Source organism: Phaeoacremonium minimum, assembly GCF_000392275.1.
Source record: "Phaeoacremonium minimum UCRPA7 unplaced genomic scaffold PA7_03_scaffold_435, whole genome shotgun sequence".
NCBI lineage: Eukaryota > Fungi > Ascomycota > Sordariomycetes > Togniniales > Togniniaceae > Phaeoacremonium > Phaeoacremonium minimum.
The window spans coordinates 372,843-385,146 of NW_006921337.1; the positions used below are offsets into that span (position 1 = coordinate 372,843).

Sequence of the window (12,304 nt, forward strand, 5' to 3'; positions counted from 1 at the left end):
AGTATTGTGGGCTAGGCAATTAGTGTTTGCGTGCGGTAAATTGGTAATGCATAGCGTAGTCGAGTCGGCAAAGAGAGCTGTGGATACCTCTGAGACTCTTGGTAACTCAGCTTACTCGGCGTGCAATGGCCGATCTTTCTTATCTGTCTCCGCTTTCCACATGACTGGCCAGAATCCTATCTTTGGCCCATCTCCACAAAAATCAGGTAATAGTATAATGTTATAGCAAGATTACTCGTTCCTCACGACGTATTTCTGGGGTATTCCATGCTAGCTGCATTCTAGCAGGAATCCATACATCTTATCACAGGGGCTGGAGAACCGGCTTCTACTCATTGATCTGCCTCGCATGTCGCAGACCGATCTGTTCCTCCTCCAACTTGTAGTCTGTTCCAGAAACAAAGCACCGGCGAACAGAAAGCATGTCAACTCCACCAAATGACGGTCCCGGCTCGCCGGCCCCGAAACGACTGCGGCGTGGCGGAGTTGCCTGCCTCAGGTGCCATTCACAAAAGATCAAGTGCTCTAGAGGAAACCCTTGCCGGGGTTGCATAAGATCGAACAAGGCAACGGAGTGTATCTATCCTGCTCGCGAGAAGAAGGTTATGGTCTCGCAGAGGTGCGTCAAATTACTTTGAAACCTAGTCAGCCTACTGTTGCACCCTGTTTTTTTTAATATGCCTTGTTTCCTCCTGTAGTCGCACGAAATCGCGCGGATATGTTGTTCAATGATGGACTGATACGATCTCACATACAGCTATATCAGACAACTCGAAGTAGAGAAGGAACAGCTCTATCGCAATAGCTTTCACACAACACCCAGCATTGTCCAGGCCGGCGGTCAACTAGATGACGCAGCTAGTGGTTTGGGTGAGGATGAGGAAGATGTGGCAAAAGCCAATATCGTAAACCCAGTCATTGAACGCCGGGGCGGCGAACCGTCAAATTCACGACCTGTTTATGTGGGCGCGGCGGCTTGTTTTGCATTCACTGATATCCTGCGACATCATGTCGCGGATTCAGCACCCGTGCCTCCACAGCATGTTACCGTATTCAAGCATCCCACACTACAAAGGGTGATAACCACGGACTTCCACCTACCAAGCCACACCTATGCAACCATGCTGGTGCAGGTTGTTCTTAGATTCGTTGGTAATGACTATCATCTGGTTAAGAAAAAGTCTTTTGTGCAGAAGATTGATCAGGTCTATGCTGCTCCTTCAGAAGCTGATCCAACCTTCCTCTGTAGAATGTTCGTCGTTCTCGCCTTAGGCGAGCTCTACTTGAGGAAGACAGCGATGTCGAATGAGGGACACAGAGTCGTTCCGGGAACAGAGTTCTTTCTTCAGGCTATGTCGCTGTTCCGGGAGCTATACGAGGAGCCTGATATTGAGTACATCGAAACCTTGCTTCTAATAGTATGTAATCTGAGATGTTGCAGTCTTCACATTCTGATGAAAGCTAGTCATTCTACTCTCATGCCTTAAATCGCAAAAACAGCGCATATACGTACGCAGGTATTGCTCTGCGCCTCAGCGTGGCCATGGGACTTCATCGAAATATTACATACGATCCTAATATGCCGCCTTTTGAGATAGAGAACCGGCGACGTGTCTGGTGGACTGTCTACACTTTTGATCGGCTGTACAGCTCAAAACTTGGCCATCCAGTGATGATCAAAGATGACGAGATTGATGCTCCCTTGCCGTCTCCAGACGGCCTCACTTTGGAGGAACAAGAGGAGTTCGTTGATGCTTCACAGCTAGTCGCAACCATACGTCTAGCTCGTATAACCGGATCTCTGCTCGATCATACCTACAAGATTCACAGGCCGAACGAGAACACGTTTATCAGTAATATTCACAGAATTTTGACAAGTCTAAAAGAGTGGGACGCTACGTTACCGGCGGAACTGAGACTCGATCACAGCAAGACACCGCCCTATGCCTCGCGATCGGTTGCATCACTGAGGTTACAATTCAATCAGGTAATGTCTCTAGAACACTTATACACAACCATCAACTGACTCTCATCAGTGCGTGATACTTACTACGAGGCCCGTCCTCCTTTTTGTATTCAAGAATTATGTCCGTCTTTCAGGGACTAGCCCCCAGGGCTCAGAGGGTCCCGCGAAACCGCTGTCGCCAATGACGATCGCTCTTAGTGAAGCATGCATATACGCTGCGCGGGCAACGAACAGACTTCTCAAACAGCTTTGGGTCGACGGTGCCATCGCCACTTTCGGGTATTTCGACTCACACTACATATTTTCCAGCACAACTGTACTACTCGTGTCAAATATTCTCAATCCGAACAGCACAGATAGCAACTCCATTGATCTAGCACTACAACTCCTTCAATCTATGGCCGACGATGGAAATCTCCCCGCTCAAGAGATGTGTGAGAGACTAGTCTCGCTGAAGAGAGATTTGGATACCATATGTGGCGTCCAAGGCTTAGGACCGGAGAAAGGATATGTGACAGCTGCTGGTACCTTCGCTGCACATGTAGTTCCTAATAGCGCACGCGCTGGAGCTCATGACGCGGTACGACCCTCGGAGGTGATTCTAGCCGAAGCCACCCCCGGTGGTGAGATGTCACCAACTTCATCTACGCTATTAGAAGGTCCATTCCTGCGAGATTTTCTCGAGCAACCATGCGATGAGCTAAGTCCTTCTGCTTTCGGAATCACAAGTAACGAGATGGGAATTTCTTCTTTGGCGTGGGATATTGAGACATTCCCTAACTTCTAGGCTGTTTCGCGGCGCACATCCTTGTATCTAATTTATGAGTGATGAGATCCTGCCATATGAAAAGATGATGAATCCCTCGTGCATTAATCTACAACATTGACAGCGTATATCTTGCTCCTATCCCCGTAAAAGTATTCCTCCACATTGCGCAGGGACTTTTTGTCGAAGTTGAGCCAACTAGTTCTGGAACAAACGCCAATATGTGGTAGAAGTGTTGTCCAGTAGTTTTCCTTCAAGGCTGGGTTCACTCCTGGTTCGTTCGCGTGGACATCTAAGCCTACTCCCAGGACTTTGCCAGCCTTGATAGCTTCAAGAAGTGCTTCTTCGTCAATAAGGCCACCTCGTGCAATGTTGACGATGCGCGTGCCTCCTTCTTTCGCCATAGCAAATTGTTTCGTAGAGAGCATACTCTGCGTCTCCGGCGTCAAGGGACAAGCTAGGCAAATGCAATCCGCCACCTTCAATAACGAGTCCAGTGACTCATGATACACGGCCTCAACTGGTAGGACTTTGTCTAGATCCTCGCGAGGTTTTCTATTGTGGTAGTGAATCTAGAAATAAAAATTAGACTCGTTGAGTATTTCTCTCAGGTCCACTGTGATGCTCACCTTCATGCTCAGCCCCAACGCCGCCTTTCTGGCGATGGAAACCCCAATATCTCCCATCCCAACGATGCCTAGTATCTGGTCTACTGGATCTACTGCTACCGGTCCGAGTTGCCTACTATCCAACCACCTTTCAGTTCTCACAGAGCGCTCTGCCATTGTGAAGTATCGAAATGTGTTTAGAATCAAGTGCAACGCCGTATTGGCAACCGCCTCGGTGCAAGTATCAGGGGTATTTGCGTACAAAATGCCCTTCTTGGTCAACGCATCAATATCTGCTGCATCGTAGCCATGCCCTGTGCAACATATAAGTTTGAGTGACTCTGGGTATGCATCTATAGCTCGTCCCCGGAAGAGCAGGTGGGAGGCAAAAGGTCCGGCTTTCAACCATCCGACGCGAACTATGGCATCAATCTTTGAGTATGGGCCACCAGGTGCCAGGCGTTCGCAGAACTCATCAGCATCCTTGCAGTCGTAGTTGATAATGTTAAATCTAGACTGTATGCGACTCCATTGCACAGGGTCGACCTCGCGCACAGTGGATTCAATGAGGAGAATAGTTGGTTTTTCACGGCCTTCAGTCACACTGCCCATCTTGACATGTAAAATCTAGCTGTTTGCTCTGGCAATGTTGCTTGGTGATACGACAGTTACAATTTGCCAGCGCGTAGTCACAATTTCAGACAAGCTGGCCCAAACAGTGCCGTTTCGGCCATTCGATATGTTGCCCGATAATGTAATCAAAGATATGCATGATCTTGCGATTACGATCACCACGGATCCGGATCGGAGGGTAGCCCGGAGATCGGAGGCGACCGATCGGACAAACTTGCCGATCGACCAGACACCCCCACATCACCGAGGTCCGGATAGTACGAGATACGCCGGTACGCCGGCACCAGTCACAACGCCCACATGTTAGGCTTTAGGATCCTTACTCAACATAGTCCCCTGAAAGATGCCAATGTCTTGACGACCGATTGCGATGGCCAAAACCAAGCCGCCAATAAGGCTATCTGTATCGGTCCGCTCAGCCGCGTGCCGAACCTGGGAGTATCTGCTGCCTAGCTGGACCCCATCTTGTTCAACTTCGACATGAATTGAGAGTTATTTGCTTCCAGAAATTCTAAGCGTTCTCATATACAATTATTGTCATTAGATAGCATTAGTCTACCCTCGAGTTCTCATTCGGCCACAATCACCTCTTTCGACATGACGTCTTCAGTCCACCCTGTGGTAGATCTCCTGGGTCAAATGATCTCCATTCCCAGTACCAGCGAGCAAGAACTTGAGGTCGGTATATTTCTAGAGAAGTATCTACAGAACCTGGGCTGGACGGTTGAGCGCGTCGCAATTCACCCTGGCTCTAATCGCTATAATGTCTACGCCTATCTTGGTTCGACCCGCAAAACCCGCGTTATGCTCACATCTCATATGGACACCGTGCCGCCGCACATTCCCCTCGAACTCGACCTTGATGCAGGAATTGTATGGGGTCGTGGCGCATGTGATGACCAGGGCCCATTAGCTGCTATGATATGGGCAGCTAAGGAGCTACAGGAGCAGGGTAAAGTGAAGGAAGGCGATCTCAGCCTCCTATTTGTTGTTGGAGAAGAGAAAGGCGGCCCTGGAATGCTTGCTGCAAATGACCTTGGCTTAACATGGGAGTCCATCATCTTCGGAGAACCTACTGAAGGAAAACTGGCAAAGGGTCACAAGGGGCACGTCGTCTTTGAGCTGACAGCGAGCGGGAAAGCATGGTGAGCTTGTGATATTCCTATATATTCCAATGTATTCACCTCTTTATCTAATACTGGACCATGCAGCCATTCTGGATATCCTCATCGTGGAAAGAGCGCGACATCCACTTTACTTAAGGTCCTGAGCAAACTTGAGGAAGAGAGCTGGCCGCATTCTGACCTACTAGGTCCATCAACTTTCAATATCGGCAAAATTGAAGGTGGCGAGGGTTACAACATTCTCGCTCCTTCTGCAAAGGCTCTCTGCGCGGTCCGAGTTGCCGCCGATCTACCTCTTATCAAGTCCAAAGTTTCGGCTATTGTTTCTCAATTCTCAGATGTCGAGCTGAAGTTCAATTTCGAATACAATGAAACTCTACTTGACTGGAATATTGAAGGCTTCAAATCAGCTCCGGTGAGCTACGGCACGGATGTTCCCCGACTGAAGGGATCTCATAACAAAGTCCTCTATGGTCCCGGCTCCATATTGTTTGCACACGGTAAAGAGGAGCATGTTAAAATTGACGAGCTGATCGAAAGTGTCTCCGTGTACAAAAAGCTGGTACTACATTTCCTTTGAATGAAATACAAGGAGCTAAAATGATATTTGGAAGGCGATGTTCAGTGATCCCCATTAGCGATTGGACGGGTCAGTAGTCTGCTGAATGGTAAACTACATTTGTTACAAAAAGAATCATCATCAATGCTGTAATTCGAATTTGAATTTTCTCAAAATTTCACCTCTATTCTGAAATACAAACTTCCCTAGAGTATCCCTGATAGTGGCACAATTTAATCAAACAACCTAGACAAGAACACCAACTTGCTGCGTTAATCAGTTTATGCATTGACAACCCCCTTAAACAAACAGTCTCCCGCTTAGGTTGTTGTTGATACAGAACGTACTCCTGATTTAATGATTTTTCTTGTAGGCCTTCTTCTTCCTCTTTTCTAGTATAATTCAATTGAGCTCTAGAGCAGATCATAATACCATGAAGCGCAGTCTGACTCGAGCGGCCGCGCAATGAATGCATTTGTCGGGGGGAGAAGGATTTTGCGTCAATTTGTAAACAATTCTAGGCGCTCTTTTAGACCTTAATTTTAGCCAGTCTCAACGCCCGCCATCGACAGTAATGAATTTCGCCGGTTGCTGTGTCTTGCGGCTAAGGTCCACAAAGAGCGTCCGAAGCACTGGTACGGATACTGCCATGATTGTCACGGCTCCCTCGGCAATACCAAAGATCATAAGGTCGGCGGTCAAGCCTGTAATCACACTGTAAGTCATGAAACCGAGAGAGAAGGTGACTATTATCTCACTAATATCATCAGTCCCAACGCTAGAAACGGCAAGCAGCTTCAAGAAAGACATGATGCCCGCACTAATCATGGGTTCTCGCGTTAGTGAACTGGCGTTGATCTTTCCGTGCATAACACTCACAAAACTCCCATGCTCATGGCTATGACAACTCCAACACGCTCCTTTCTATTAATTGACGCACTCCAAATGAGTTTCCATGGAAGGACAGCCAGAACAATATCCAAAGCTCCGCAATACCCTATGAGATACATTTCATTAGCTGGATATGCTCCATAACATTTACCTTAGGGCTTATATTTAACAAAGTATCTCACCCGCGGCGGCAGTGTCATAATAAACCACAGCTTTTGGCCAACATGTCCCAGGAACCCGGAAGTCCCAGAGTCTCTGGAGTGGCCAGCATTGGATCCACTGAAAGGAAGCGCTGACAGCGAGGACGGCGTTAACCGTGATGGCAACGAACCAAAGAAATATTTTGATCTTGCCGTTCGAGATCCTCAACAAGGTGAGCGCGAAAGACGTCTTGCTCCACGCTGCTGTCAAGATCGCCGCAAAACCTGCCGCAAGGGAGCATATTGTTACTGTGGGGAGGTCTCCAGGGTTGATGTCCGTGTAGGGTTTGCCGTAGCCGTAGCTGACACAGATGGAAACAAGTGCTGCTGCCCCTAAAAGACATGTCTACCTAACATTAGCTCTACTTGTGAACTATTCAATCGTAGCTTACCCAACTCATTATCAAGACATAGTCATCCCACCACAACAAACGATTTCGCCACAATTTGCAGTAGACGCGGAGACTCAAGAAGAGCGTGGACAAGGTCGTCAAGATCCAAACGGCATAGTTGAGTTTAGGCCCATAATCTGGAGGGCTCACATGCCGTGAGAGATGGCCAATGTTCCTCATCTCTATCAAGCCGCCGAAGTTCATTGTTAGTAAATGGGCCTCACAATCCCTCCCGTCAGGTGGAGTCTAAGTACATCATATGAAAATCTTCGGAAAACTGGGATCAGGGGATGAAAGCCAAAGTTTGACAGGTGATGGCCACGGTGGGTTTTGTTGTCTTGTCTATTGCATTGTTGCCGGGTAATTACGACGGGTTACTGCTAGACCATAGAGAGTGTAGTCTGGCTCTGGCACTGATCTGACGAACGATAGACACGGGACGCAACCTCCGACTGGCAGAATCAACCCAGGCCCCTGTGTTGGTGTCTGTGCGGTCTCGATCCGTTCCCAGATTCCGGACAACCCTATCCCGGGAAACTTGGCTTCACTTTCAGGGGTCCAAAAGCAACCCCGCAAATCCTTATTAAGGGGTTCGAATTTCTAGATCGCGCCCGCATTTGGTGTCGGAAGTCTGTAGCATGGTTTAGCAACCCGCAATTGATTTGCTTGAGCGTCCGATTTCTGTAGCTGCAATGTTGGTCAATGATAAGTTAGAATGACATCGTGAGAACGCACATGTTTATAGACTCATAGATAGTTTTTACTGAATTGAATATACAAATTGACCGAATAAAGACCATACGGTCTGAGAATTCAGACACCTAAATCACGATAACGAGGAGGAATTATTTAGACCTCAATCATGTATATGTTCATATGATCAACTTGCTTAGCAAATGCTTGATCTCGAAATTCGATAAGCGGTGTTAGAAGGTCATATGTCTCCTTGACCGGCCATCCATAAGCCCCTGAATACTCCAGCTTCCTGGGCTATTAATGCCTCTGGAGACCCAACCTCCACGATTTGGCCTTTATCCATTACGACAACACGATCATACCACCTTATAGCATCGAGCCTGTGCGCTACACATATGACTGTGTAGCTTTGAAACTCCCTTCTAATGATCTCTTGCATCAACATATCTGTATCGTGATCCACACTCGAGTTGACTTCGTCCAGCAAAAGCAAACCCCCTCCATTTCCCCGACTTCCATTTGCGAAGCTTTGTTCTAAAGCAATACGAGCGCGAAGAATGGCTCTAGCCAGACTGAAAAGTTGCTTCTGTCCCTGACTTAGGACATCGGATTTCAACTCGCCATCGAGTCCACCTCTCTCAGTAATTAATTCCCACAGTCCGACAGATCGCAATGCGTATTCGCAATGTCGATCATCGGTATTCACGGAATCTAAGTTCTCCCGAAAGGTGGAGCCTTCGGGGAGATAAAAAGGCGATTGAGGCAGTGTGATTATAGTGCTCCTTAGAGTCTGGCGAGGAATGGTTGTAAGAGATCGGTGGTCTACTTTGACAGTGCCGCTTCGAAAATTTAGGAGACGACTGAGGACAAGAAGAAGAGATGATTTACCGCTGGACAGGTGTTAATGCCCAAGTTCATGAGGTATTATGACATTGATTAACATACCTGCCACTTCTTCCACAGATGGCTAATTTCTCGCCAGCGGCGATTGATACCGAGATATCCCGCAACGCCAACCCGTTATGGTTTGGAACTGGATGAGGAAGAGATTGTATTTCTTCTTCCTCGGACGCCCTGTAACAAAAAGCGTAGTTGTGAGCTCTTATGAATGCCTATCAAGGCAAGTATCACGTTATTCAACATACTTGTAAGATGCGGTGACATGATCGAACACTACCGAGCCGGACAATATCAACCTTTCATTTAATGTCTCATCATCCTCGAGCGCTTCTTCTTGAGGGGATGTCTCGGTAAAACCTTTCAGACGGCTCAGGGCTGCAAGGGTGGTCTCAAGCATTGCATATATGCGAACCAAGTTCGCACCCATCGAGCCAAAGGACATTAAGGTAACGAGTCCAACACCAGTGAAACCCGCGCCCGTGTGGAGCTGCGTTGCTAAAATTATGATTATTACTGCTAGAACAGCAATAGTCATATTGAGAACTAGATTGAGCCATTCTTGTACCATGTTCTGCAAATAATCTGGTCGAGACGACTCATCCAACAGGCGATGACAATCTTTTATGCTAGGATTTACCCAGTCGAAAGCACGGATTGTGGCCAAACCGTCGACAGACTCGAGAAAGTGAGAGCTTCGATATCCCATTAGCATGTCAGCTATATGTTGAAATAGTTAAAGGACTTACTATAACGGAGCCTTTGTTTCAATATCAAGATATCGTAGCTGGCGCGACGTCATTAGATAAACCCTACAAAGCACATAAAGCACTCCCATCAAGATCGGATAACCAGCCAGGATGAAAGGAGAAGCGGTTGCTATCACAGCAGCCTGGCCAAGCGCCGTTAACCCAGTCAGCACTGTATTGGAGAAATTCATCGAAAGATCTTTATCGACGATGGATATGACTTGTGAGAAAATATTTGTCGTAATTCCGGCGTCGATCGAGGTGAAGTAGGATAATTGAGCACCAAAAAGGGTCGTTATTGCTTCGAGATGAATTTGATATCCAGCCCTTCGAGTCATGGAGATCCCCGCAACACCGGCATAGATAACTAGTGCAACCAGACAACCAACGTTTAGCAGGACATAAATTCCTAGATAGAAGTGGTCTCTCTTTTCCCCTCTTGCTGTCGAACTAGACCAAAATTCGAGCCACACGGGACCAAAGTTGTATAGAAAAGCGAATATCAGACCAGAGATAAAGAATAACACCAAAGATGTAGTGCCAACACGAGTCAAGTAGTACTTGTACGCTTGAGAATCGCGAAGCTGCCTTGCCTTATCTTCTTTCGGGACTGCAAGGCCTGTGGTTATTGGTGGCATTGTAGTAGCAGATGTTTCACTGAATTGCTGGTGTCTTTTCGCTTGCTGCTCCGTTTGAAAGCGAGCAACACCGACATCAGGTCCTATGTCCCTGGAATAACCATGCTTACTTACAGTCCCATTTTCGAGGACTATGATATAGTCCGCGAATGAAAGGTGACGCACGAGGGGAGTGCACAATATAATTGTCGCACCAAATTCATCGAAGAGACCCCCATGAGCAAGAAGCTGACGAAAGATATGGGTCTCTGTATGATGATCTAGGCCGCTCACCACATCATCGAGCAGCACGATGTTTTTACGTGCATATAGGGCTCGAGCTAGCGCAATTCGCTGCCTCTGCCCACCACTTAGACTGACGCCCTTCGTTCCGACGGGGGACTCGTCCTTCTTGGGGAGCATGGCAATATCTACATCTAGAGCAGTTGCCTTGATAACTCGCTCGTACCAAATCGGCTCGAAGGCACCATAAGCAACGATATTCTCACGAATACTTGCGTTTCTGATAAACGTTTGCTGATCACAGAAAGCCACATCGCGAGCAGAGCGATGCACCTGTCCATGATTGATCGTGGTCTCTCCGAGGATTCCCTTAAGTAAGGTAGATTTTCCAGAGCCCACTGATCCTGTGACCACTGTCAATTTTGAAGTTGGAATGTCAATATTGATCTGTTGCAAGACGTTGCGTCCTTGTTCCCAGCCAAAGCTTGCGTCTCTAATGCTAACAGCGACACCTGGGCGAAGGGCGATATCGCCAAGTTCTATGTCCTCTGAGTTGGAGACAGTGGTTCGAGAGATACCATTGCGTGTGCTACCGTCTTGATCTTGGGAGAATCTTCCGCTGCTAGATATAGAATCAAGGAACTCCTCTATCCGCCCGAGAGATGTGATGGCTGCCATCAGATGCGGGATAGTTCTGATTCCATGTTAGTCATGAGATCGTTTTCGGTTTTTTTTCCTTCCAGAATACTCACTGGAACAACTGTGTAAGAGGACCACAAAGCAACGAGATGTATGCGAGTGAAGTGAACACTCTTGTCGTAGAGACTTCTCTGTTCGTAGCCCCGAATGCTGCAACGGGGGATATCAAGAGAGGCGTGAATGCAATCACAGCTACAAATGTCGTGAACATCCTGTAACGACTGGCAGCATGTAGCTCATCGTCCCTCCACCGTTGTACCGCACTTTTCAAGTGCGGCGCTAAGCCGGACATCTTGATTGAAGCCATATTAGGAATGATACTTGCCGTGAGGCCAACTCTTTTTTGAATCGCCTCCATCCAAGCCTTTTGTCGTTTACCCACAAATCTTCCAAAACCAACCGCTGCTAGACTACAGAGCACAACAACCAATATTGGCGCCACAAATGCAGATCCAAGTTGTTGCTGGAGAAGCCAACTCGCCACTATGGCTTCTATGAGGCTGGCCCAATACTCATGCAAATTCTGGATTCCGCCTTGTATTGCCACAACATCCCCATTCATAAGGGTTATCGGGGCAGACGTGTCACTGCCGCTGATGTTCAGTTCCATCGTTGCCTGGTAAATCGTCGACACAAGACAAGCCCGAAGCACGGTCAAACAACGTTGATGAAGATACCAATAGAGACCCCTAGAGGTTGCAATGCCCACGTAGATCAACGCACTGGCAGCAATGAACCCGTACCCATAGTTTCGGACCCTAGTTTCGTCGTTTTGTTGTAAGTATCTGAGGAGGGCATTGATCAAAAAAGGTTGTGCGAAAGTAAAACATCCAGCTGCTAGCCTTGGAACAGCTGGGCTTATAAGGTTCCATTTCAAGGTCGCGAGCAAAGCTCGTAAGAGTCGTAAATGTTTCTTCTTTCCGAAGTGCTTCCAACTTTTCTGAAAGCCTGCACGCTGTGCGTCTATAGACAGCTGCTGGTCTAACGGGAAAAGATCTTCAAGGGAAAGAATCTTGCGGTAGCCCGCAATAATGAGCGAATTGAGCCAGGAGAAGAAACTCAAGCTCCAAATTCCACTGATACTTTCGGGGCTTCGGCCATCTTTTTTGATCCAGCGACTCTTTCCTTGAGCCTCTAGGACCAACATGCCGAACTTGACTGCAAGGGCTGCAGTGAAGAGTGTCGTGATGGCTGAGGAAGGATCTCGTAGCCAGTAGGTGCGGAGCTGAACCGCATCAAAGAGAAGAGACAACAAGAGGTAATA

The 12,304-nt window shown here is 47.6% G+C and overlaps 1 protein-coding gene across 1 annotated transcript; it reads left to right on the plus strand.

The window, feature by feature from the left end:
- Positions 1–4,570: 4,570 nt before the first annotated feature.
- Positions 4,571–5,677, plus strand: UCRPA7_5865 (putative peptidase family m20 protein; the record flags this gene model as incomplete). Its single annotated transcript, XM_007918409.1, has 2 exons — positions 4,571–5,118; positions 5,185–5,677. The coding sequence occupies 2 exons, from the start codon at positions 4,571–4,573 to the stop codon at positions 5,675–5,677; spliced, it is 1,041 nt and encodes a 346-aa protein (XP_007916600.1).
- Between the last annotated feature and the right edge of the window lie 6,627 nt (positions 5,678–12,304).